Below are 23333 nucleotides of genomic sequence, written 5' to 3'. Positions count from 1 at the left end.
CCATAATGCCCCGTAAAAAAATCCATGCCTTATGCGGCCAGTGGCCGTTGTGCCTTTGGGCTGAATATAATAATTATCATTACCTTCTTCCTGAGTGATGTGTGCTCCGAAGCGCCTCACTCACATGGCTCTCCATCATGTGATTGGGTCTTTCTCACAGGCTATAAGTGAAGACAGACTCATACGGGACACAACAGCGTGCGTCCTTATCTAAATCCTCTGTGTATATTGAAGATATTGGAATAACTGTCCACACATCTTTGTCTGCCAACAAGATGAGTAAGCCTAACAAACATCAAAAGCACTAGCCTATGGTTATTTACTATCACCCATAGTAAAAAAAAGTAAACCTATGCGAGAAATAAATATTCCAAACCTAGTCTGGGACAGTTGTGGGATGCGATAGATCCCAAATTAATACAACCACTAGTATAAAAAAAAATGTTTTACGCAATGCGGCTGACGCAACATATTAGAATGTTTAGCTTAATATGCTGATAAACTATTAGGCTATTTCTTAACATTATAAACCCAGCAAATCGCACACGGCAGTAGGCTATAAGCGTGAATGTTCCATTAGCGGATAAACACTTGTCAAAAGATACCGCAAATGTGATTATGCATGTAATGCTTTTATTATAGTGGTGCATTTTTATGGTAAATTCTTTCCCAAACTTAAAACTCACCCACTGCTTATGTATTCCAGTTAGGCTCTACACCCCTTGTAAAGCGGAATAATGTGCTTAATTTTAAGACGTTATTTGGCCACTTTAGTTGTGATCCAAACCTTATCAAAAAATATGGGCTAGGCTACATGAGGCGACTATGATAATTTTTTTTATTTTTATAAAACATGCCATTGTTTCTTGCCTTACATCGGGCATCATTCACAAGTTCTTAAAATAAAAATTACCTTGCAGGAGCAGCACTATCTAGTGGTCAGAACCTGGTAATATCAGGATATAGGATAGAACATCAATGACACATTTTTCTATAGGGGCAGGACACAATTCACTGAGAATACATTCCATACATAGGATGAAGAAACTATGCTCCATAATACTTGGATTCCTCATGCCTTACTCATTGTTAGAAAAAGTTCAGTCCAAATTGGATGTTGGGTACTATATTTATTGGATATTATATGAATCCTATAAATAAAAAGAGCCAATTTGGGTGCAGTCAATTAGCTTAATTTCTCAGGTCAAATTATATTTCAAGATATAATGTTGCAGGAATGCTAATCTAATCTGTTTCTAACTACAGAAATTGTTTCAGAACAATCTGAGCTGGTGGGTGTCATGGCTTGCAGAAATGACATGGAACGACTACTCTAAATCGATCACTAACGTTTTGAAGCTGAGCAATTTGCTTGTGCTCTACGTAGTACAGTCATATCTGAATAAGATCATAACCGAGTCAGAAGTGCGTTAATCCTGTTAAATATAAAACGGAAGAGATATTTCACAGAAAAAAATAATCTTCCTTGAGTTTTGTCGGAGTTTACAGTGACGAAAAGAAGTGAACTTCTAACTTCAAGCTGAGCCGTTGCTATGGATACTCGCAGACCCAGACCCATGAGCAGAGCGCATGCAAAGCCTGCCGTGCACAGGGAGCGAGTGACAGAGGAGCAGCAAATGGCTTTACTGAGGAAATTATGTATGATTTCGGACAGGCCCAGACCTTTAAATGTTGAAGTCTCAATCAGACCTGGGTACTAGGGTAGGGGCCTGAACACCGCAGTCATGGTTAGGGCTCGGGCTTAAAGTTCATGCCTGTCCAGGGCTCTAGTATGACTCACTGAGATGTCTCTAGTCATTCACTTTATTCAAACCAAATGCCTAGTGGCAGATTTTCTGAAAGAGCAGATTCAAGTTCTCCTTTTGATTCTAAAGAGAGCTTATCCCTAGCATTTCATGCATACATTAGACGAGTGACTAAGTCAAGCTGCATCTGCATCACTACTCATTTCTGTCTACTTTAGCAACTGTGGCAATTGGGAGACGCAATAATAGTATGTTAACCTCAGTGCTAATGTCACAGGGAAAATACAGATATTTTTTCAATGCAGATGAAAGTTCTGCAATAATACTAGCACTCCGAATGAGCCTGTACTCAATTTGCATGACTAAAGATGTCAAGCTGGATGGAAAAGATTATCTAACTGTTCTCAATTTGAAACAAATCTTGATTGGTTTTGCAATGCAAATGCACACTTATGCATGGAAAAAACAGCTCTGCCAGTTAGTTTCAAGAGTGCTTCTGTTTATGCATCATTTGCTTTTCATGTGCTTATGAGGGAATGGAGAGAATATGTGTAAGTAGGAAAGAACACCCTCTAAAATGGTAGCTTTTCTTTCAAGTAGCCTACTTTTCCCTCTTCAGAGCAGAAGCATCCGTCTGTAGTCGTCACTGTCGTGAAAATTGTATATTAACAACAGGAGACAGTGGGTAGTCTTAATAGATTTTAATATCCTGTGCTGCAAACAGGAATGTATCATTGGGAAATATAAATGTATGGGCCCTGGTGACAATATTGTCGGCCTGTTTTCCCAAACGGATGTTTTGGAGGATTGGGGATGTAAATTGAGGATTCCCTATCTTCAATGACACAGATCAGGCAGCTGCATCAATAATTCAAGAGACACTGGTCCAATCTCAGAGATGGGCTACTCCAGTCCTCAGGGGCCTGATTGGTGTCAAACTTTTTCCCTAGCACCAGTTAACACACCTGACTCCAATAATCAGCTAATCATGATCTTCAGTTTAGAATGCAATTATACTGAACAGAAATATAAACGCAACATGGAAAGTGTCCCATTTTTCATGAGCTGAAATAGATCCCAGAAATGTTCCATATGCACAAAAAGCTTATTTCTCTAAAATGTTGTGCTCAAATGAGTTTACATTCCTGTTAGTGAGCATTTCTCCATCGCCAAGATAATCCATCCACGTGACAGGTGTGGAATATCAAGAAGCTGATTAACCATAACCAGCATGATCATTAAACAGGTGCACCTTGTGCTAGGGACAAAAGGCTTCTCTAAAATGTGCAGTTTTGTAACTCAACACAATGCCACAGATGTCTCAAATTCTGAGGGAGTGTGCAATTGGCATATTGACTGCAGGAATGTCCACCAGAGCTGTTGCCAGATAATTGAATGTTCATTTCTCGACCATAATCTGCCTCCAACGTCGTTTTAGAGAATTTGGAATTATTTCCAATTTGGCCCTACAACCGCAAACCATGTGTAACCACTCCAGCCCAGGACCTCCACATCTGTCTTCTTCACCTGTGGGATTGTTTGAAACCAGCCACCCGGACAGCTGATGAAACTGAGGATCAGCTTCCTTGATATGCCACATCTGTCCGGTGGATGGATGAACAAATTTGTGCAAAGAATTTGAGAGAAATAAGATTACTGTGGGTATCAAATTTCTGGGATCTTTTATTTCAGCTCATAAAAATTGCAACCAACACTTCACGTGTTGCATTTTATATTTTAAGTATACACTACCGTTCAAAGTTTGGGATCATGTAGAAATTTCCTTGAAATAAAATTACTTTTTTTGGTCCATTTTTAAAATAACATCAAATTGATCAGACATACAGTGTAGACATTGTTAATGTTGTGAATGACTATTGTAGCTGGAAACGGCAGATTTTTTTTAATGGAATATCTACATAGGCCCATTATCAGCAACCATCACTCCTGTGTTCCAAAGGCACGTTGTGTTAGCTAATCCAAGTATATAATTTTAAAAGGCTAATTTATCATTAGAAAACCCTTTTGCATTTATGTTAGCACAGCTGAAAACTTTTGCTGATTTAAAGAAGCAATAAAACTGGCCTCCTTTAGACTAGTTGAGTATCTGGAGCATCAACATTTGTGGGTTCGATTACAGGCTCAAAATGGCCAGAAACAAAGACCTTTCTTCTGAAACTCGTCAGTCTATTCTTGTTTTGACAAATTAAGGCTATTCCATGCGAGAAATTGCCAAGATACTGAAGATCTTGTACAACTCTGTGTACTACTCCCTTCATAGAACAGTGCAACCTGGCTCAAACCAGAATAGAAAGAGTGGGAGACCCCAATGCACAACTGAGCAGGAGGACAACTGCATTTCTATAACTTCCTAAATATTTTTTCACACTGGTGGGGAGTGCCAAGATGGAGACACGGTGGCTTTAACACAGCACCGCTTATCGGTCATTGTGTGTGTGTGTAAATCATTAGCCCCATCTGGTGCTTTTGGAAATGGTATTTTTTGGTACTATTTAGCTTCGTTAGGCCTGATAAGTTAACAGTGAGCTGGCTTCAGAAAAACAATTTTATGTCATTTTCCAGACATATCTCCTGTTTATTGGGATCTCTCTCTCTTTCTACACACCATGTGCTTGCTACTCATAGCAGACAGAGGGAAATTAGGTCTGTGGAGGCCTCCAGCCGATCCAGGGGCCTTTGGCGGGCTACACGAGCAGCAGAGCATGTGTCTGGATGTGGTGGGAGCAAAGTAGACTGCCAGAGGCCTTGAGTCACTCCGCACTGACACAGCAGAGGAGCCAGCCACACAGAGACCAGGGTTGTGTTTCTTAGGGAGAGAACTTTTTGAAATGGGGAGCTACTATGTGTAGCTCAGTTGGTATGGGGGACCAATATGAAAATGTATGCACTCACTCTGGATGAGCGCGTCTGCTAAATGACGTTAATGTACTACCTTGTCCAACAAAATGTTTGCTGTGGTGTGCCCTACTGAACGCAACCCAAGGGTGGTTGGGAAGAGAGCTAAACTTTAATAGACCACTGTTCACTGCTAGCCTCTGCATGCACTGTTCTTAAGTACTTGATGTTAAGTATGTTTTAACAGTCCCTTTTCACATGTATGTTACAATGTGTCCAGTCTTAAAGTTACATGCAAGAAATAGGCTTGCCACTACAGTCTGTTAGCTAGGCGATTTATAACTATTTCTTATATCTCTGGTTCCTTGCTATTTCACAAACAAATAGTGATGCGTTTTCTCTTTTGCTTCACTACCAGATGTAGGCCTACAGTATGAGCTGTGTCTTCTCTATCAGTAGCAGGGAATCTCTTGGGTGTCGCTGATCTGTGCTGGATCAGCTCACTCAGCCTAGCTGTGTTTAAGACATCTCCCTGAGTTAATTGGGCTCTTTGCTGCTGCCAAGGTTGTAATGGTGCTGATGGGTGATCGTTTTAATCACCTGGCTAGCCTAGCTTAACACCGCCTTTCGGACAGACCTGGTCGAGCAGATTTTTTAGTGGTTAAGGCTGAAATTATGTTTTTGCACCTATCCTTGAAGTCAGAAGTTTACATAAACTAGTTTTAATGACTCCAACCTAAGTGTTTCAACCACTTCACACATTTCTTGTTAACAAACAAAAGTTTTGGCAAGTTGGTTAGGACATCTACTGTGTGCATGACACATGTAATTTTTCCAACAATTGTAAACAGACACAGTTAATTATAAGTTAAATAATCTATCACATTTTCAATGGGTCCGAGGTTTACATAATTTTCTGTTTAAAAGGCACAGTCAACTATGTCATGGCTTTAGAAGCTTCTGATACGTTAATTTACATCATTTGAGTGTACCTGTGGATGTATTTCAAGGCCTACCTTCAGACTCAGTGCCTCTTTGCTTGACATCATGGGAAAATCAAAAGAAATGAGCCAAAAAAAATGAGCCAAAAAATTGTCGAACTCCATGTCTGGTTCATCCTTCATCTGGTCTGATGAAACATAAATAGAACTATTTGGCCATAATGACCATCGTTATGTTTGGAGGAAAAAGGGGGAGGCTTGCAAGCCGAAGCACACCATCCCAACCGTGAAGCATGGGGGTGGCAGCATGATGTTGTGGGGGTGCTTTGCTGCAGGGGGTACTGGTGCACTTCACAAAATAGATTGCTTCATGAGGGAGGAAAATTATGTGGATATATTAAAGCAACATCAGTCAGGAAGTTAGAATTTGGTCGCAAATGGGTCTTCCAAATGTACAATGACCCCAAGCATACTTCCAAAGTTGTGGCAAAATGGCTTAAGGACATCAAAGTCAAGGTATTGGAGTGGCCATCAAAGCCCTGACCTCAATCCCATAGAACACTGAAAAAGTGTGTGTGAGCAAGGAGGCCTACAAACCTGACTCAGTTACACCAGCTCTGTCGGGAGGAATTGGCCAAAATTCACCCAACTTATTGTGGGAAACTTGTGGAAGGCTACCTGAAATGTTTGACCCAAGTTAAACAATTTGAAGGCAATGCTACCAAATACTAATTGAGTGCATGTAAACTTCTGACCCTCTGGGAATGTGATGAAAGAAATAAAAGCTGAAATAAGTAATTCTCTATACTATTGTTCTGACATTTCACATTCTTAAAATAACGTGGTGATCCTAACTGACCTAAGACAGACATTTTTACAAATGTCAAGAATTGTGAAACTGAGTTTAAATGTATTTGGCTAAGGTGTATGTAATCTTCCGACTTCAACTGTACCGTACATTTTCAGATTTGTTGGTATTTTGGTCCATTTTTGAATTGAGTATTTTCAAAAAGTAAACCATGTCAAACTTGATGGAAATGTATGTTTTCTTTAGTTTATCATACTACTGTTATCAACATTTTGTATGGATTTTAGCCACTATAAAATGGACATGCATCAATCATTTCAAAGCCCATTTCATAGAGAATGTTAAACTTGCCTACTTAACTTAGACCCAATGACCATCTCTTCAAACTAATTAGAAGTTTGGTAGTCTTAATTCCGTGTACTTGTCTTTAACCGCTATTTCCCGAAAGTCACTCTTCCAAAGCGTAAACAATTTTTTTTCTCAGATTCAGAATAATCTTTATACACCAAATTTTGTGTGGTTATCATTACATATATTTTCCAGACTTGCCCAGAGGGAATTGTTGATATGTTTTACATTTGTTTTATTCTAGATAACATTTTATTTGTAAAAAATGCGGCAAAAATGCATTTTACATACACGTCTTGAGTGTTTTACAGATAGAAAGATGAAAAAAGTATTTATCCATAATCTGCTCTGGAAAATTCAGGTTCCGCAGTGTCTTAACAAGTTTAAACAAAATATTTAGGCTGACTGCATCCAGTGTCCAGATTTTTTTTACATTTGTGTGGTGAACCTTTATTTTCAGAATGTAAAAGGCTGCTACTACAATTTCAATAAAGGAAAATGTCTGTACATTTCAGCTGTTTCCAAAGCATTGCTTTGCTATAAAAAAAAAAAAACATACTAGAAAAGTGTTGGCTCAAGGAGAAAATGTTGTTTACACTGCCCTGCTTAGTTTGGCAACTGTCGGGCGAGTGTCGTGTGCTTCCTCTGGAGGGAGTGGTCGAGCATGACAAGTTTGCAAGTTTACATTGCAATAATTTGTGTAGCCGAGGGTATTTTTACGAACATTCTTAGTCGTCTGAAGACCCTCTTTGTTAGGAAAGAGGCTCCTGTTATTCTTTTGAGGTGTGATTATGCTATAAAAAACTTTTCCTATCGGTATGAATCTTTTTTTCTGGGAGACTGCAGTGAAAGTGGGAGGCAGGAGGCCGCCATTTAATTAGCAGCTGTCAAGCTCTCTCTTCTCTCTGAGTTGTGACGCATGCTGTTAAGGACATGACAATGTGTGTTAGCAGGGGTGTGTGCAAGAGTAAGAATGGGGAAAATACAGGCTTATTACAGTAGTCTACGGGTTTTCTGTCAAATAGACAAACGAACATCACCTTGAATAATTTGAAGGTGAGTAATGGCTTGGACCTGAAAGTGACAGACTGAATCCACTGCAATGACACAGACGGAACTGCCAACAATATAATGATGTGGCAGTTCTAACGATCCGTCCGTATTTAATCTACAGGGGCGGGCACGACCAGATTGTACAAGTAGATCAAATTGCCATGGTTACCTGGGGATAAAGGCGTCTGCATGCTTCCGAGCCGAAACAGTTCATGCATACACTGAGTATACAGAACATTAGGAACACCTTCCTAATATTGAGTTGCATCCCTTTGCCCTCAGAACAGCCTCAATTCGTCTGGACATGTCTTTTACAAGGTGTCGAAAGTGTTCCGCAGGGATGCTGGCCCATGTTGACTCCAATGCCTCACACAGTTGTTTAAGTTGGCTGGGTGTCCTTTGAGTGGTGGACCATTCTTGAAACACACAGGGGACTGTTGACCTGGCACATACTACCATACCCTGTTCAAAGGCACTTCAATATTTTGTCTTGCCCATGGCACACAATCCATGTCTCAATTGTCTAAAGGCTTAGAAATCCTTCTTTAACCTGTATCCTCCCCTTCATCTTCACTGATTTGAAGTGGATGTAACAAGTGACATTAATAAGGGATCATAGCTTTCATCTGGTCAGTCCGTCATTGAAAGAGCAGGTTCTTCATGTTTTGTATACTCAAAATATAATATATATTATGATAACATTTTGTGACGTTTTGGTCTTCGGAAAGGTTTTCTTTCTCCTGTTCATGCGCACATTTTTCCCCTGAGGCAAGCTGATGTTCGGTAGCTGAAGTCAACTCCCCTTCGTCAGGTCAACAGTAGGGATTCTTCATTGAAGTGTTTGTTGTCATTCAACGAGAGACCTGGTTTCATACAAATGTTTTCACTTGAGAAATACTATACCAAACATCTTAGTTAGATGTAAAATTGCTCGACTAAGACCTCGGCATAGTCCTATAACTCAATTTTTTTAATTATTTTTTTTATCTTGGATTAATTCAGACTTTTGATCCTAGTTACAGCGTCTTAAGAGGGACAAACGGTACTATTGCAACTTTTTTCTAGTTTTTTTCCGTTTTTTTTTTGTCTTTTTAAAGGAGTATCCGTGGAACAGATGTTCACTTCGCCCAGTAGAGGTCTGCTAGGAGCAAACCAAACCTAGTATGCACAAGCTTTATTAGGTCACTAGCACTTTGGTTTTCCAATTTTGGCTCTGAGTCGGTCATCTATGAAGCGCTCCTGTCTGTATGTCAGATCTGAGAGACTGCTTTGTTCAGCGGAAGGACTGATGGTCCAGATGTAACCTTTCATATTTGACATTTCCCAGGCACATCTCAGTTTAAGCTATGTAGACTGACTGCATGGGACTCTGGGGCATCGACCAAAGAAGGAGGATTTTAGTTCATAGAAAACTATGCTCTCCGATTGTGTGCTGTTGGGCAGTGATTTATTGTTGTCTTTCATTTAGAATAAGTGGATTGAGAACATGAAGTTAGGGCTATAGCCTAACGCGTACTGTATAACCTTACATTACACTAAAATAGCCCAGAAATGTCCTATTCAAAACAAATTATGAGGGAGGTAACATCTATCTTCTGCTTCTCCTCCAGTTGTCTCTCAGCACACTGAGGGCATGTGGAACTCCGTTAGAGTTAATGATCATTAACATGCTCCATCTTAGACTCCCCTGTTTGCTGGCACATCAGAGCCCCGTGAGGCCTAATAAAATTGTGTTTCATTCAGTAGAACAGAGCCTTCAACCTCCTTAGATAATGACACTAGCTCTCTTACTGATGGCTCTCTCCATCAACTCGGAGCAGTAGTAGGACTGGGGACCTGGCTGATGAGAACACGGTGGCGCCAGATGCCAATTAAAAAAATCAAAATAAAATACATTTATTGGTCACGTTCACAATATGCAGATGTTATCGCAGGTGCAGTGAAATGCTTGTTTCTAGCTCCAACTGTGCAGTAATACCTAGCAATAAAATAAAAAAGTAAAAAAACACATAATCCAGAAAAATAAAGAAATTAAGAAGTATCTGAACAAGCAATGTTAGAGAATGTAATATAGAATTGGTATGATGAATATGTCATCCACATCATACAGGGGCAACCGATCATTATCAAATGCATACATGTATCATTACTGAATAGAGCGAGAATGCACATCATCTTGCAACATATGATTAGTATTTTGCTCACTGTTCAGACTGTCAAGCTTGTGTTTTCCACACACTGTCCTTTCATAGAAAAGTGACTTTCACATGTTTTATTCACACCATCTGTTAACCTGTAGTAAACATTTGAAAGAGTACCCCTGTGTATCTGTGTATTACTCATACTTTTCGTCTGGAGGCAGTCGTAATGATCACGGGTGTTTTCGTTTTTTCTTTCAGTACTGGATCAACGAGTTCACCACCAATCTGGGAATTGGCGTCTTTCACTCAGGGATCGAGATCTACGGCAGAGGTAAGGAAACCTCCCCGCTGCTATTTAACAGCCCTGGGTGGGGCTGACTGACCAAAGCTCAACCACACAACCAGGCACTCCAGTGAACTGCTGGGCTGTCAGGTGCTGCTGGGTAGAACTCCTCTGTCTGCAAGGCCTCGTCAAGTAGAGAGGGCATTGAGTCCGATACTATGGTACTATTAGTACCTGACATCAGGACTGTAACAGATGGTGGTAGAAATAAAATAAGGATAGAAGTATAAACTTGTAAGAAGAGTTTCAAATTGTTGTAGCTGCTAACTCGTCTTTACTCATAATGCCTACACGTCTCAGATCCCCCCCCCCCAAAGTACAAGCCATATCAACCCAACCAGAGGAATCTTTGTTAGCTAATTACCAGCTTCACTACAAACCAGACACACACTTTTGCCATTTTATTGTTTCTGGCTATTTGTTATTCAGGATCAAATGGGTTCTTCCTCTAATTAAAAAAATAGACCCAGCTAAATTACATTGCTATGAGCTGCACTGCAGATATTGCGATTAGCAAGATTCAAGACTGCTGTCACACACAGAATCTGCGCATTTGCCCACGTTCGTTTCACGGTGTTACAGCGTGGTAGCCAGGACACCAAAATCGCAGAGAAGTTGAGCCTCACCCTTCACGTTTCACTCTTAATTCTTGCGGAAATTGACCACCTGGTTTACTGTCTGCGTCTGTCATATCTCTGAGTCTATCTTTTTAAAACCGCTTTATTCTAGAATCAGCCTCCCAGTTGCTCTGTCTAGCCTGTGTGTCTTGGAGGATTGGCCTTCAGCCAGGATGTGTTTAGCAGCCACTGCTTTATTGATCAAGAAGGAGAACTGGAATTGTTGTTTTAGTTGAAAACACTGGTGGTTCAATCTGTTAAATCAGCGTCTCGCCTGTGGTTTCAACCTCACAGCTCAGCCTATTAAAAGCTGCTTTCATCTATACATTTTAAAAGAAAGCTCTGAGTTGAAATATATCCTCATGGCAACCCCTTCAGTTGCATGGTAGGATGGACCTGGGTATTTCTAATGCCTGGCTTGTTTACCCTTAATTGAGCTGATTCAGGGAGACTGACAATCCCAGCAACAGATGGTGTGGATTAGGCACATAATTATTGCCTTTTACATTACTTTATGAGCAGCGCAAGCTGGCAATTATTTACTGTGTGTCTGTCTTTATGAGAGTGTGAGTTTGCCAAAACTGACACTGTTTATACATTCTGTGAAATGGATGTGCTGTGTGTATCTATGTCATTTATGGAGAAAGTGCATGAGTTATTGTAATTCAGCACAAGCGTTCAGGTCAGGAGTTAGTAGCAGGCTGCATGAGTACATCAGAGGGGTGGGAACAGGGTCTTTGGAGATCCCCATCCGCTGCATTCATCATGGAGCTGGGAGCTAGACGGACTGATAGCGCTAGACACGGACTGATAGAGCTATAAATACCTACCGCGTCTGCGACTTGGCTTCCTCAGACTGCCTCAGCCCATCAAAACAGACTACAATACTACCCCGCCCGCCCTACACTCACCTCAAACACAGCAATTCCATTATTTTACTTTTAGATCTGTGTATGTTGTTGTGAATTGTTAGATATTACTGCACTGATGGAGCTAGGAACACAAGCATTTCGCTACACCGTAATAACATCTGCTAAATATTTGTATGCGACCAATAGTTAGATTTGATTTGATCACAGGTACACACTCACCTCAAACACAGCAACACCACCGCCACCCGCCCCACAGTCACCGCCACCCGCCCCACAGTCACCGCCACCCGCTCCAACTCATCTCAAACAGAGCAACACAGCCCCACACTTACCTCAACACAGTAACACCACCCCACAGCCCTGTTAATTTCCCACCAACCTCTACTAGTACTACTGTTATGTGCTATGAATCTTTGTATAGTGTGTTTGACTTCCTCTGTGTGATCTGATCAATGGCCTGACCTTTGACCTTTCAGAGTTTGCCTATGGAGGACACCCATATCCATTTTCAGGGATATTCGAGATAACGCCAGGGGATGCCACAGAACTCGGGGAGACATTCAAATTCAAGTGAGTATCATGGCTTAAATGGAGGGCACTTAGGGTTTTCTCACTGTATTTCGAAAAACAAGGTATGGTTAGTTGCCAAATACTTGAGCTAAAACATGAGAACATCCTTAAACCTGTTTGAAGTGGAACCAGTACTGTTGCTGACGTATATGTTCTTTCTTCACTGCTTGTGATGGATTCTGAACTGGTCATTTCTATTCATATTGGTAAAGTAATTTTTTTCCTGTTTAAAGCGGAACATAGGATCACGAGAATACCGTGAAGTCACATAGTGTCGCTTGAAGCAGAAATCCTGAGGGTCACATGAATAGCTAATGGTTACTGACAGTTTTTCTTTCTTCAATTGTTGTGGAGACAACCTGCATGGCCAATTTCTTGTCTTTATCTTGCAATCATTTTGTGACAATAATGCTCCCTAAAATGGTCATCATTATATACTGCCTTCTTGTAAAGGACACTCTGCCATGTTGAAGTGTCGAGCCTTTACAGCTATGTTCAATGAAGCACACTGTTACAATGACAGTGATGGAGGTGGAAGAAGAGGAAAATCCCAGCTGGACTGACATAGAATGTTATGAATACACTTGACTGTATAAGAGTACAGAAGAACGTGTGTGTGGGGTTGGGGTGTTTCTACAGCGTGTCATTGTAGATGTCCATGCATTCATGCAAGCCCCAAGTTGGTGTCTGGCTACTTTTGATTGTGTGTGCGTGCCTGGTTAAGTCTGTGTGTACTGTATGTGTGAGTGCCTGGTTAAGTCTGTGTGTACTGTATGTGTGAGAGCCTGGTTAAGTCTGTGTGTACTGTATGTGTGAGTGCCTGGTTAAGTCTGTGTGTACTGTATGTGTGAGTGCCTGGTTAAGTCTGTGTGTACTGTATGTGTGAGTGCCTGGTTGTCTGTGTACTGTATGTGTGAGAGCCTGGTTAAGTCTGTGTGTACTGTATGTGTGAGTGCCTGGTTAAGTCTGTGTGTACTGTATGTGTGAGTGCCTGGTTAAGTCTGTGTGTACTGTATGTGTGAGTGCCTGGTTGTCTGTGTGTGGGGCTCTATAGCTTGTTTGCATACGTTATGCTCTAGATCAAATCAAACTTTATTTGTCACATGAGCCGAATACAAGTGTAGACCTTACCATGAAATGCTTACTTACAAGCCCTTAACCAACAGTGCAGTTCAAGAAGTGTTAAGAAAATATTTACCAAATAAACTAAAGTAAAAAATAATTAAAAAGTAACACAATAAAATAACAATAACGAGGCTATATACAGGGTGTACCGGTACTGAGCCAATGTGCGGGTGTACAGAACTTATGAACCTCAGCTATCATAGTTGTTGTATCAACTTCAAGTCTGAAATGCATTAATGAAGCCTATGGATAGAGTATAATATAAGAACTCTATTGTGCCAAGGATGCAAGTACCATATACATGTACTGTAGTTATTACCACACATGAGATCCCCACATTGTAGCCTGAACATTGAATATATTCACTGATCATGTACTTTTCCTTGGCAAATAAAGGTGCAGTTCAGTTATGAATCTCTGAAAGACATTCTTTTTCAGTCATATCCAATACCAGGTGTATCAAACTCCATTCTTTGAATGATGCTGTGTCTGCATGTATGTATTACAATTATACACTTCGACAGTGTTTACCGCTCCTGGGAGATCAATGATTACACATTGTAACTATGCAATAGACTAGAAACATGATTTAAGTAAATGCTGATTAATAATTCATATATACATTCTGGGGAAAAACTGCATCTAACTCCCTTCATCTGCATTAATCTGAGGACACAGGATAGTATTTTAATGAGATACTTAATTTCAACCAGTGGAGAATGTGAAACGCTTTATTGAAAGTTCATTATCCAGGTGTTATACATACATAATACATGCATTATAATTGTAATATTATATTATAAATACGAGTTCAATCTGTACATCAATGCACTTATGGTGTGCATTATAAAACGAGAAAGAAAGACGAGGTGGGGAGAGGTGTAGAAGACAGAAAGGGAAAGAGGTAAGAACAGAGGCAGACAGCATATGATTAATGAATTACAGTGCTACCCTAATTCTCTCAGTTCATCACAATTAATCAAATGTTCACATACACATGGTTAGCAGATGTTAATGCGAGTGTAGCGAAATGCTTGTGCTTCTAGTTCCGACCATGCTGTAGTATCTAACAATTTCACAACAACTAACTGATACACACAAGTGTAAAGGAATGAATAAGAATATGTACATATAAATATATGGATGAGCAATGGTCAAACGGCTTAGGCAAGATGCAGTAGATGGTATAGAGTACAGTATATACAAATAAGATTAGTAGTGTAGGGTATGTAAACATTATATAAAGTGACATAGTTTAAAGTGACTGGTGATACATTTATTGCATCCAATTTCTAATTATTAAAGTGGCTAGAGATTTGAGTCAGTATGTTGGCAGCAGCCACTCAATGTTAGTGATGGCTGTTTAACAGTCTGATGGCCTTGAGATAGAAGCTGTTTTTCAGTCTCTCGGTGCCAGCTTTGATGCACCTGTACAGACCTAGCCTCCTGGATGATAGCGGGGTGAACAGGCAGTGGCTCGGGTGGTTGTTGTCCTTGATCTTTTTGGCCTTCCTGTGACACCGGGTGGTGTAGGTGTCTTGGAGGGCAGGTAGTTTGCCCCCGGTGATGCGTTGTGCAGACCTCACTACCCTCTGGAGAGCCTTGCGGTTGTGGGCGGAGCAGTTGCCGTACCAGGCGGTGATACAGCCCGACAACATGCTCTCGATTGTGCATCTGTAAAAGTTTGTGTGTTTTTGGTGCCAAGCCAAATTTCTTCAGCCTCCTGAGGTTGGAGAGGCGCTGTTGCGCCTTCTTCACCACTATGTCTGTGTGGGTGGACCATTTCAGTTTGTCCGTGATTTGTACGCCGAGGAACTTACAACTTTTCCACATTCTCCACTACTGTCCCATCGATGTGGATAGGGGGGTGCTCCCTCTGCTGTTTCCTGAAGGCCACAATAATCTCCTTTGTTTTGTTGATGTTGAGTGTGAGGTTGCTTTCCTGACACCACACTCCGAGGGCCCTCACCTCCTCCCTGTAGGCCGTCTTGTCGTTGTTGGTAATCAAGCCTACCACTGTAGTGTTGTCTGTGGACCTATTGGGGCGGTAAGCAAATTGGAGTGGGTCTAGGGTGTCAGGTAGAGTGGAGGTGATATGATCCTTGACTAGTCTCTCAAAGGTTTTTGAGAGACTAGTCAACTTCTTGATGACGGAAGTGAGTGCTACGGGGCGATAGTCATTTAGCTCAGTTACCTTAGCTTTCTTGGGAACAGGAACAATGGTGGCCCTCTTGAAGCATGTGGGAACAGCAGACTGGGATAGGGATTGATTATGTCCGTAAACCCACCAGCCAACTGGTCTGGACATGCTCTGAGGACGCGGCTAGGGATGCCGTCTGGGCCGGCGGGCCTTGCGAGGGTTAACACGTTTAAATGTTTTACTCACGTTGGCTGCGGTGAAGGAGAGCTCTCAGGTTTTGGTAGCGGGCTGTGTCGGTGGCACTGTATTGTTCTCAAAGCGAGCAAAGAAGTTGTTTAGTTTGTCTGGGAGCAAGACATCGGGGTCTGCGACGGGGCTGGATTTCTTTTTGTAATCCATTATTGACTGTAGACCCTGCCACTTTCTCTTGTGTCTGAGCCGTTGAATTGCGACTCTACTTTGTCTATACTGATGCTTTGATTACCTTGCAGAGGGAATAACTACACTGTTTGTATTCGGTGAAGTTTCCGGTCGCCTTGCCCTGATTTAAAAGCAGTGGTTCGCGCTTTCAGTTTTGCGCGACTGCTGACATCAATCCACGATTTCTATCCACGGTTTCGGTTGGGGAAGGTTTTAATAGTCACTGTTGGTACAACATCACCGATGCACTTGCAAATAAACTCGCTCACCGAATCAGCGTCTACTTCAATGTTGTTGTTCGACTCTATCCGGAACATATCCCAGTCCACGTGATCGAAGCATGGAATCAGATTGGTTGGACCAGCGTTGAACAGACCTGAGCACGAGCGTTTCCTATTTTAGTTTCTGTCTATAGGCTGGGAGCAACAAAATGGAGCCGTGGTCATATTTGCCTTTATGGAGGGCGAGGGTTGGCTTTGTATGCGTCGCCGAAGTTAGAGTAGCAATGATCCAGAATTTTCCCATCCCGGGTCGCGCATTCGAGGTGCTGATAAAAATTTAGGGAGCCTTGTTTTCAGATTAGTGTCTCTAGTGGTGTCTCCTAACCTTCGGGCCAACTGGTGGCCCAAGGCCGGTTATCATAACTTCTTTTGGCTGCAGGGGCAGTATTGAGTAGCTTGGATGAAAAGGTGCCTATTGTAAACGGCCAGCTCCTCCGTCTCAGTTGCTAATATATGCATATTATTATTAGTATTGGATAGAAAACACTAAAGTTTTCAAAACTGTCAAAATATTGTCTGTGAGTATAACAGAACTGATATTGCAGGCGAAACCCAGAGGAAAATCAAAACAGGAAGTGGCTTCTATTTTGAAAACTCCATGTTCCATAGCCCCCTTTGCTGGATTTAACCAGGGATATGAACCAGAATCTTTTTCCTAATGCTTCCTCAAGGTGTCAACAGTCTTCAGACATAGTTTCAGGCTTTTATTTTGAAAAATGAGCCAGAACGATAACATCGCGTCAAGTGGTCACATGAGTTTTGCTCGCGCAACAGAATTTGGATAGGTATTGCTTTTCCCTCCTACTGTGAAAGACGTTTGCCGTTGATATATTATCGATTATATATTTTAAAAACAACCTGAGGATTGATTATAAAAAACGTTTGACATGTTTCTGTGGACATTATGGAAACTATTTGGAATTTCCGTCTGCGTTGTTGTGACCGCTCTTTCCTGTGGATTTCTGAACATAACGCGACAAACAGGTATTTTGGATATAAAAATCATCTTTATGGAACAAACGGAACATTTGTTGTGTAACTGGGAGTCTCGTGAGTGAAAACATCCAAAGATCATCAAAGGTAAACGATTATTTTTGATTGCTTTTCTGATTTTCGTGACCAAGCTTCCTGATGCTAAGTATGCATAATGTAATTTTATGCTATCGATAAAATTACACAAACGCTTGGATTGCTTTCGCTGAAAAGCATAATTTCAAAATCTGGCACGACAGGTGGATTAACAAAAGGCTAAGTTGTGTTTTTCTATATTGCACTTGTGATTTCATGAATATAAATATTTATAGTAATATTTATTCTATGTAGCGCTATGCTATTCAGCGGTTGTTGATGACACTTATCCCAATAGGGGGATTGCAGCCATAACCAGTTAAGAGTGGGTGAGGTGGCAATGACGCGACTGGCTTCCGCTCTCATATCAAACATACCCGCAGACGAGAGACAGATGGATAGAGAGAGAGCATGATTAAGCCTTGTTTTTTTTTATTCTAACACGGTCAGTCATCATAATCATCAGGAGGTGAAATGCAAAACTGACCTTGGATCATTAACTCCGGGACTACTACATCTCTGTACTTCAATGTAAAGCATCTCTTTAATAATACTTCCTTGTTGACCTGACCAAGTGACCTCCCACCTATGATCGTGTTGTGCCCTCTGTGTCAGCCAGTTCAGATGCGGTAGGGGTTTACCAACACAGCTGATATAACCTAGAGGATTTAGGGAGAAGGGGATGAAGTGAAGGGGAGCGAGAGACTGTTATTGTGTGTGGTCTAACCTGGTGTCCACACTAAGTGGTTACAGAGTACTTTATGCTGAAAAACAGGCTCTTTATGCTGACAAACAGGAGATGTCATTATTAGACATAAATACCACTTAAAGTTTGATGATGATTTGATCATTTGAATCAGCTGTGTAGTGCTAAGGCAAAAACAAATGTGCACAGGTGTTTGGAGCATTCCGATATGCCACAGCTGTTGAGGTGTCAGGTTCACCTTAAAGGGTGATTATTCCAACTCTCTGAAAAGGTAGGAACACATATCCCAAACAGAACAGGTGGATAGAATTCGACAGGTCAAGGTATCCTTCCTCCAAACTGCAGTAAGTTGTAGTACTGACATGTCACAGCACTCCAAACATCTCTCCATTAGTGTTCCACTCAAATCTCCGTGGCCCTGTGGTCTTCCTCCATGAATAGGGAACGCTGAGGTGGGTCCGAGGTTATAGAAATGCAAGTTGTGTGTGGCTCTGAGGTGTCTGCATCACATGCATTCCATAACCTCTATCGGAGTAAACCTGAAACGTTTAAATATAGAGGGCTATGTCTCACCACTTGGTTATTGCAAGGCTAACCCCCAGGGAAGTCATGACTTGGCAGCAACAGATAGTCTAATGAAAAATGTCTGAGTGTTTGTGGTGTAAATCTGTAATTTAGCAGCTGACATCTTTAAAAAAAAAAAATTATGAATGCATATGAGACAGGTTCCATGTACAACAAGACAGGCAGAGAGGAAGAGAAAAAGAAAACAAAACAGTTTAACTACCTCTGGTTACGGACACTTTTGGCAGCAATAAAGCTTCCACGGCCTGTTCCCCGGACAGTGAACACCTGGCAATATCTACATTTTTGACCCCTTGATCAGCTCGCACTCTGAAAGTAAAGAAAATAGGTTATTTTTTGTTGTAGATATGAACACAATAACTGAGATATGACCATTCAATCTAAAGCAGCAGATGTCATTTTCAGAATACATCAATACAGCACAGAAAGCTTAACACCAGACTGGTATTGTGGTTGTTTACTAGGTGATGGGAAATATGCAATATGTATACAAAATGATATACTTCTTTGAAAATCCATCTATACCGCCAAAGATGACAATGTATCTTGAAAAAGAGCATTGGAATTAAAAGTGATGTGTTTAACCTATTAACCTGCTTCATTATTTACAGTTGAAGTCGGAAGTTTGCATATACACTAAGGTTGGAGTCATTAAAACTCGTTTTTCAAACACTCCACAAATTTCCAGTTAAGGTGTATGTAAACTTCTGACTTCAACTGTATGTATTACCAACTCCAAGTTCATACATCATTGAAAATGTGTCTATGAATAAGTAAGAATAAAAAAGTAAAATTAACTTCTTAGATTTGGTGTATTTATACATCTTAGTACCTTATCAATTTATGATTTGTATCAATGTGGATGAGAGACTGGGGAGCAGGAACAGAGTATTTTTGCAATGCAACAAAGTGGGATCATTCTGGCAATAATACCTGCACCATCTACACGCTGCAAAGACTCCCTAACTCTTCGCCATTGTACACAATGGCCCATTGCTCTAAGACTTCCTTTGACCATTTTAAAGCCCGCATGGGGCATCCTCGCCTTCATGGCCCTGACTTTCTGGTCGAACTCTTCATCTGACATGTCAGAATAGCATTCCCTGACAGACATATTGTGTTCTTTCATCCTTCTGTAAAAAAAGCTACCCGTTACACTGTCATGAAATATGATTATATATCGACTATGAAACAAATAGGACATGGCCTGCTTATGAGTTGCCATGAAAGAAAGTTAGATTAAATCATCTGAAAACGGCGAGAACAGGCGTTCATAGCTAAATGCTTTTGGTTAGCTTGAGAATAGTAATTGCATGATTTATCATTCTACGGTATGTACGTTACGTTACTTACCGACACTGAATCGTAGGAGATATGTAAAAGTTGGATGGAGGACTGCCCAGTGTTGGTTACCTGAGATGCCATCATCTCACAGTCCTTTGTAGAGGTCCGCTATGACTTCCTTTGAATTGGAAAAAAGTTGCTTTCAGAACAGTTATTGTCAAAGGTTTTGCTCTCGACAAAAAGACACAAATGTAGCTCCATAGCACATAACAATTTGCCTGTGAATAACCAGACCGTCATACAAACTTGCTCTGCAGAATTCTTGATGCACAACCGAAGGTGCTGCCATATCCTGCCAGCACGCCCACAAGCGCCCACAGCACACCCACAGAATGACATGTGGAAGAGGGCGAGGAACGAGATGGGAGTAACAACAGTTTGTTGCAAGTTGGGGAGGGGAGCTAATAGCTGAACAATGGACTATTCAACCTTTTACTAAAGAATAGTCTAATAGCCGAGCTAGGTGTGAAACCCACCTATCACAGACCAGATTTGCCCTAACGACCAAGGGGTAGCTTGCTACTCGATGTAATAAAGTAATGACTTTTCAAATAAGTTACCTTACACGTTATGTTGGCTGACAATTTGTTAGCTACGCTGTCGTTACGAACCACATAGCATATCATTAAAGCAGTATGTACCGGTATGTTAGCTAGCTACCTAACGTTAGTAATTATACATCAAACTTGCCAGTATATGGGGGCCTCTCGGGTGGCGCAATGGTCTCTGTGCCACCAGAGACTCTGGGTTCAAGCCCAGGCTCTGTCGCAGCCGCGACCGGGAGGTCCATGGGGCGACGCACAATTGGCCTAGCGTCGTCCAGGCTAGGGAGGGTTTGGCCTGTAGGTTATCCTTGTCTCATCGCGTACTAGCGACTCCTGTGACGGGCCGGGTGCAGTGCACGCTGTCCAGGTCGTTAGGTACACGGTGTTTCCTCCGACACATTGGTGCGGCTGGCTTCCGGGTTGGATGCTCGCTATGTTAAGAAGCAGTGCGGCTTGGTTGGGTTGTGTTTCGGAGGACGCATGGCTCTCGACCTTTGTCTTTCGTCAATCCCGAGCACATACGGGAGTTGTAGCGCTACAACTCCCGTACGGGCTTGGGAGAGACAAAGGTTGAGAGCCAAGCCTACTCCCGACCGTCACATTGTACAGCGCCATATTTGGACACACCTACTCATTCCAGGATTTTTCTTAATGTTTACTATTTTCTACATTGTAGAATAATAGTGAAGACATCAAAACTATGAAATAACACCTATGGAATCAGTTAAGAACACATTCTTATTGACAAGGACAGCCTACTCCTTCCTCTCTGTTGGGGAATTGAAACCCGGGGAATTGAAACCCGGCGGGCTGGAGAGCTTTGTATGCATCACTGTGTGTGGAGTGAAGGTCTAGAGTTTTATTTATTATTTTTTTTTAATTTTCTGGTTGCACATGTGACAGTTAAGCAGCCCCATGGCACCCCATGGCACTCTGCTACTGATGCCAATGAGTAGAACATGTTCTAAGTAAACTTTGTGTGTTTGTGTATCTGCAATAGGAGCATACTACTGGGAGAGGCTATAAACACCACAGTCATGTTGGTTGAATGACTCAATTGTTTTGGCGTTCTTCTTAAAAAATATATTTCTTTAAATGCAGTATCTACTATAGAATAATTTCCAGGGGTTGCCTTACTATTGTCACGCCCTCTCACATAATGCCTCCAGCATGGATTTCTAGGTCTTTTTTCCTTAACTTACCTTTATCTATATAGCTCTATGTGCACTACTTATTTGTATATAATGTATGTGAACTCCTGTCTGTATTCTGTCTCTAAATGTTGTCTTTCAAGAGCAACACCATATCACCAAGTACAATTCAGAGTGTGTAAATGTCCTTGGTGAATGAAGTTGATTCTGATCTTCAGATGATGGTGGTTGTTGAGTGATGAGGCTGCTCCTGTCTTAGTACAGAATGCTCCAAAGATACTATAGTGGCTAACACTGTGGTCCACTTCTCCCCCACGGCTCATTTTGGTTAGGCTGAGTCACTCCTGTGAAGATGAAGAGCTTCATCTATAATTGAAGTGAACTCTGCCTGTGTTGTCATTGTGCAGATGGTTGTGTAGATTCCATGCATACAGTAGCATTTTTAATCTAAAAGATGACAAAGGGTAGATTATGAAGTCTTAGGCAACATTTTACATCCGCAAAACTGCCCTTGAGCTCGGCAAAAAATCTTGAATACTCACAATAAGTAGGAAGTAGGAATTATAATTTCTCATGGTAAAATGTAAAACATTTTCTTCTATGATGAAAAAATGTGCTTAGAAGTGACCTTCTCTCTCTGTGTTGATCCTGTTCCTGGAATCAGAGAGGCCATTGTTCTGGGCAGCACAGACTTCACAGAGGAGGATGTGGAGCGCATCATGGAGGAGCTGGGGAAAGAGTACAAGGGAAACGCCTACCACCTCATGCACAAGAACTGTAACCACTTCTCCTCAGCCCTGTCGGAGGTAAGGGACGCTCTGAACACACCCACTCTCTCTCGCTCCCTCTTTCTCACCCACTCACGTACATATATTATTTATGCCCAAGCTCTCCTTAAGGAAAGACAAAGGCCTATATCCCTGTGTTGTCCAGGGTGCGTCACAGGGCTGAGCTAGAACATTCTAGGTCAGGGTGCCTGGGTGTAGTGCCACTTTGCCCTGACGTTGAACCTGCCAGGTCCAGCCTAGCACAGTCTCACAAAGAGAAGAGAAGGAGAATCCCCCACCTCCCACAGGACAGACGACAAATATCTCAACCTGTGTTAGTTCAGTGCATTGAGTAAAAGCCAAGCAATATGAGTTTAAAAGTACAGTGTTAGAGCAGATTGGTGGAGCGGGTGAATAATGAGTATGATTACACCCAGCATCTGTGTTGCAGACAGGGATTAGAGAGCTCTGCTACAAGCCCAGACACACTGCCCCAGCTGCCAGGCCTGTCATACACCATTGACAGAAACTCCTCCTGACTCACACACCTACATATGCAAATACAACACACACCTACAGACACACTCATTCTCACACACATGCATGCTCACACAATGCATAGGTTCAGGTTACCCCTGGAGACGGGGGCTCTTCCCTTCTCTGGGCTTTGGTCTCATGCTTACTAAATTAACATTCTCCTTGGAAGAGAAATTAAGATGACCATAACATTTGCTCTGCGGTATTTTACAATGTGACTGTTTGAATAGAATTCCTTGCATAGTTAAATGTTTTTTTATTTATTTTTCTCTACTGTATTATTGACAATGTTTTGTTTATTCCATGTTTAACTCTGTTGTTGTATATGTCGAATTGCTATGCTTTATCT

At 41.5% G+C, this 23333-nt stretch overlaps 1 protein-coding gene across 1 annotated transcript in view; it reads left to right on the top strand.

The window, feature by feature from the left end:
- desi2 (desumoylating isopeptidase 2) overlaps window positions 1-23333 on the top strand; it is a 44436-nt gene that overhangs the window by 18028 nt on the left and 3075 nt on the right. Inside the window, exons 2-4 of the mRNA XM_021576341.3 lie at window positions 10172-10244; window positions 12222-12315; window positions 22345-22486. Coding sequence (XP_021432016.1) covers window positions 10172-10244; window positions 12222-12315; window positions 22345-22486 — 309 coding nt within the window. The remainder of the gene's footprint in view (window positions 1-10171; window positions 10245-12221; window positions 12316-22344; window positions 22487-23333) is intronic.

The sequence above is a fragment of the Oncorhynchus mykiss genome, chromosome 20 (genome assembly GCF_057628025.1).
Source record: "Oncorhynchus mykiss isolate SJ-2025 chromosome 20, ASM5762802v1, whole genome shotgun sequence".
Taxonomy (NCBI): Eukaryota; Metazoa; Chordata; class Actinopteri; order Salmoniformes; family Salmonidae; genus Oncorhynchus; species Oncorhynchus mykiss.
The sequence above is the reverse complement of the archived record's forward strand: the minus strand, read 5'-3'. Positions and strand labels throughout refer to the sequence as shown.